This window comes from Elephantulus edwardii, unplaced genomic scaffold (assembly GCF_000299155.1).
Source record: "Elephantulus edwardii isolate Elephantulus edwardi_28Jun2011 unplaced genomic scaffold, EleEdw1.0 scaffold00236, whole genome shotgun sequence".
Taxonomy (NCBI): Eukaryota; Metazoa; Chordata; class Mammalia; order Macroscelidea; family Macroscelididae; genus Elephantulus; species Elephantulus edwardii.
Window position 1 is genome coordinate 3,738,251 of NW_006399986.1, and position 2,489 is coordinate 3,740,739.

Below are 2,489 nucleotides of genomic sequence, written 5' to 3' on the forward strand. Positions count from 1 at the left end.
TCTTTTCTTTCCTTTCTTTTCCACCCCCGTTCCCAGGAATACTAGTAAACTGGAGTATCTGGTCACTATTGGAAAGCTACCTGCTGAGGCCAAGGTCCCAAGTGCTGTGTATCAGGACCCAGTGGGCATCTTCACAAGCTGGTTCAACAACCTCCCTACAGACACCCAGAACTTGGTCACAAAGCATATAACCGAATGCAACTTAACGAAAGAATTTCAAAATGTAAGTAAGTAAGGTCTGTGGATTGGGTTCCCCAAAGCCCCCCACCCACCCATTCATCAGAAATTTCAGTGCACTGTTGCCTCCTGGACAACCAGAATGAGAGGTCACAGGATCCCTTTGTGATACGGTAGTTTGAAGCCTCTGTTGCTCCAGGAACTCCAGGAACTCCAATCGGTATAAGCTTGTTGATGCCGACTCAAAAAAAGAACTGCTAGGCCTTCCACCTCCGCATTTCCTTTCAAAGAGGGAGGTCCATCTCTTTGGGGATGTAACTTCCTAATAAATCTATCTTTACTATTTTATCTTTTTAAAAAAATTGCTAGATCAGCTTCCATTATGTACAGAGGTTGGATGAACTTCCAGATTGATTTATGCTGGGATTTAAGCAGGAGTTGTATCCACTTCCTAAACTAGATGCCTCTGGAAACTCTACAAACTCTCTCAACTCTACAAACTCTAAACTCTATAAATGTACAGAAATGGTGGTAGTTACAGAACAGAGTTCTGTACAGAAATGATGTTAGTTCTAGAACAGAGTTCAGGGGTTTTGTGCAAAGCTTACTCTGACTCGTATTCAACTTGACGACACTAAACCGCTGATAAATGAGACTAGTGCTGTTTTATCTGGAGGAACACTCTTCCACTTTGCACATCACTCTTTGTCAATGTGCTGTATGAGGTAACCTGGGTTTGCTGTGATGCTAAGCTTTGTCCCATTGGGGTATCAGTTACCATAATGGTTTCCCAATGTGGACAGTGTTTGGTGGCGCTCTCAGTTGTAAAACAGGTTTGGAAGCAGGAGTGGCATCCACTTCCTAAACCACACGCCTCTGGAGACTCTATGAACTTGGGGGAATGACAACGGTTTTGGAAAGGCATTGGGTTTTTGCTTCATAGAGTCGCTATGAGTCACTCTCAACTGGACTGCAATCAACAACTACAACAACGTGGCCTGGACAACCAGAATGAGAGGTCACAGGATCCCTTTGTGATAAGGCAGTTGCACCCTCTGTTCCTCCAGGAACTCCAGTTGCTATAAGCTTGTTCGTACCAACTCAAAAAAGAACTGCTAGGCCTTTCTCCTCCGCATTTCCTTTCAAAGAGGGGAGGTCCGTCCCTTTGGGGATGTAACTTCCTAATAAATCTATCTTCTGTAACTTTCTAATAAATCTATCTTTACTATTTATTATTATTATTATTAAATTTTATTAGTTTTAATGAACATTTACAGGGATTTTGGGTTTTCATTCCTTCATTGCTGCACCATTCTCTCTACCCTCCTTCCCAGTTTGTTCTTCTTCCCCCGCCATCCGAATGTCTGTTTTAATTGTCCAATTGCCGCAGTGCTTGTCAAAGTCAGTTCTGATTAATCTCCTTTGTCAGTGTGTCCTTTGCCATTCCCTATCACTCCTCCCTGAGAGAGACTTCTCCCTGATTCATAAGGAAAAGGGGATGGCGATGGCGTATCCTCTTAGCTACTTCCTGCTGAAAAGGGATGCTGTGGGTTTCAGGGTGAAGATTATCTTTACTATTTTTTTTCAGTGCTAATATCTTTACTATTTTATCTTACAAAAAAAAAATAAATTACTAGATCAGCGGCTGTTGAAGAAGAGGTCTCCGTGCCTCGAGACCAAAGTGGGAGCAGTGATTTCCACCCCTGACGCCTCAGATGCTTCCCCAGGGGAAGGGGCCGGGGCGTCTGGACGAGGTGGGAGTCCACGTGCTGAGCTGAGAGCCCTGGCCGTTCCCTCTGCCCCTCGCAGGCTATGGAGGGGCCCGGCGTGTCCTTCGTGGCCCTCACCGACCTCATCTCGGTGTATATGGTGCCTACCTTCTGGGCCATCATCCTCTTTCTGTTGCTGCTGAGTATGGGACTGAACACGATGATGTGGATCATGCAGGGTATCATTACCCCCCTCCAGGACGCCTTCGCCACCTTCAGGAAGCATCCCACGATGCTCACAGGTACCCTGCCCTTCACCCGGGACGCCCACCTACGGCCCGCCTTCAATCCCGACTCTGATCCCAGCCGACGCTCTCCCTGCAGTGGGCCTCTGCGCACCCATGTTCCTGGGCAGCCTCATCTTCATCACGCCCTCGGGCAGCTACTTCGTGAACCTGATGGACGATTACTGGACGTTTCTGCCTCTCTTCCTTATTATCCTCTTGGAGAACGTGGCCGTGGCCTGGATCTTCGGGGCCAGGAGGTGATGTCCCCAATCGAGGTGTCTCCCTCCATGCCCTCACCCAGCGAGAATCCCTAGGA

General features: G+C 47.3%; 1 protein-coding gene across 1 annotated transcript in view; it reads left to right on the plus strand.

Annotated features, from left to right (window-relative positions):
- Nucleotides 1-2,489, plus strand: part of LOC102873734 (orphan sodium- and chloride-dependent neurotransmitter transporter NTT5-like) — a 9,682-nt gene that overhangs the window by 4,623 nt on the left and 2,570 nt on the right. Inside the window, exons 7-9 of the mRNA XM_006898734.1 lie at nt 37-223; nt 1,987-2,188; nt 2,271-2,430. Of these exons, the coding sequence (XP_006898796.1) occupies nt 37-223; nt 1,987-2,188; nt 2,271-2,430 (549 nt within the window). The remainder of the gene's footprint in view (nt 1-36; nt 224-1,986; nt 2,189-2,270; nt 2,431-2,489) is intronic.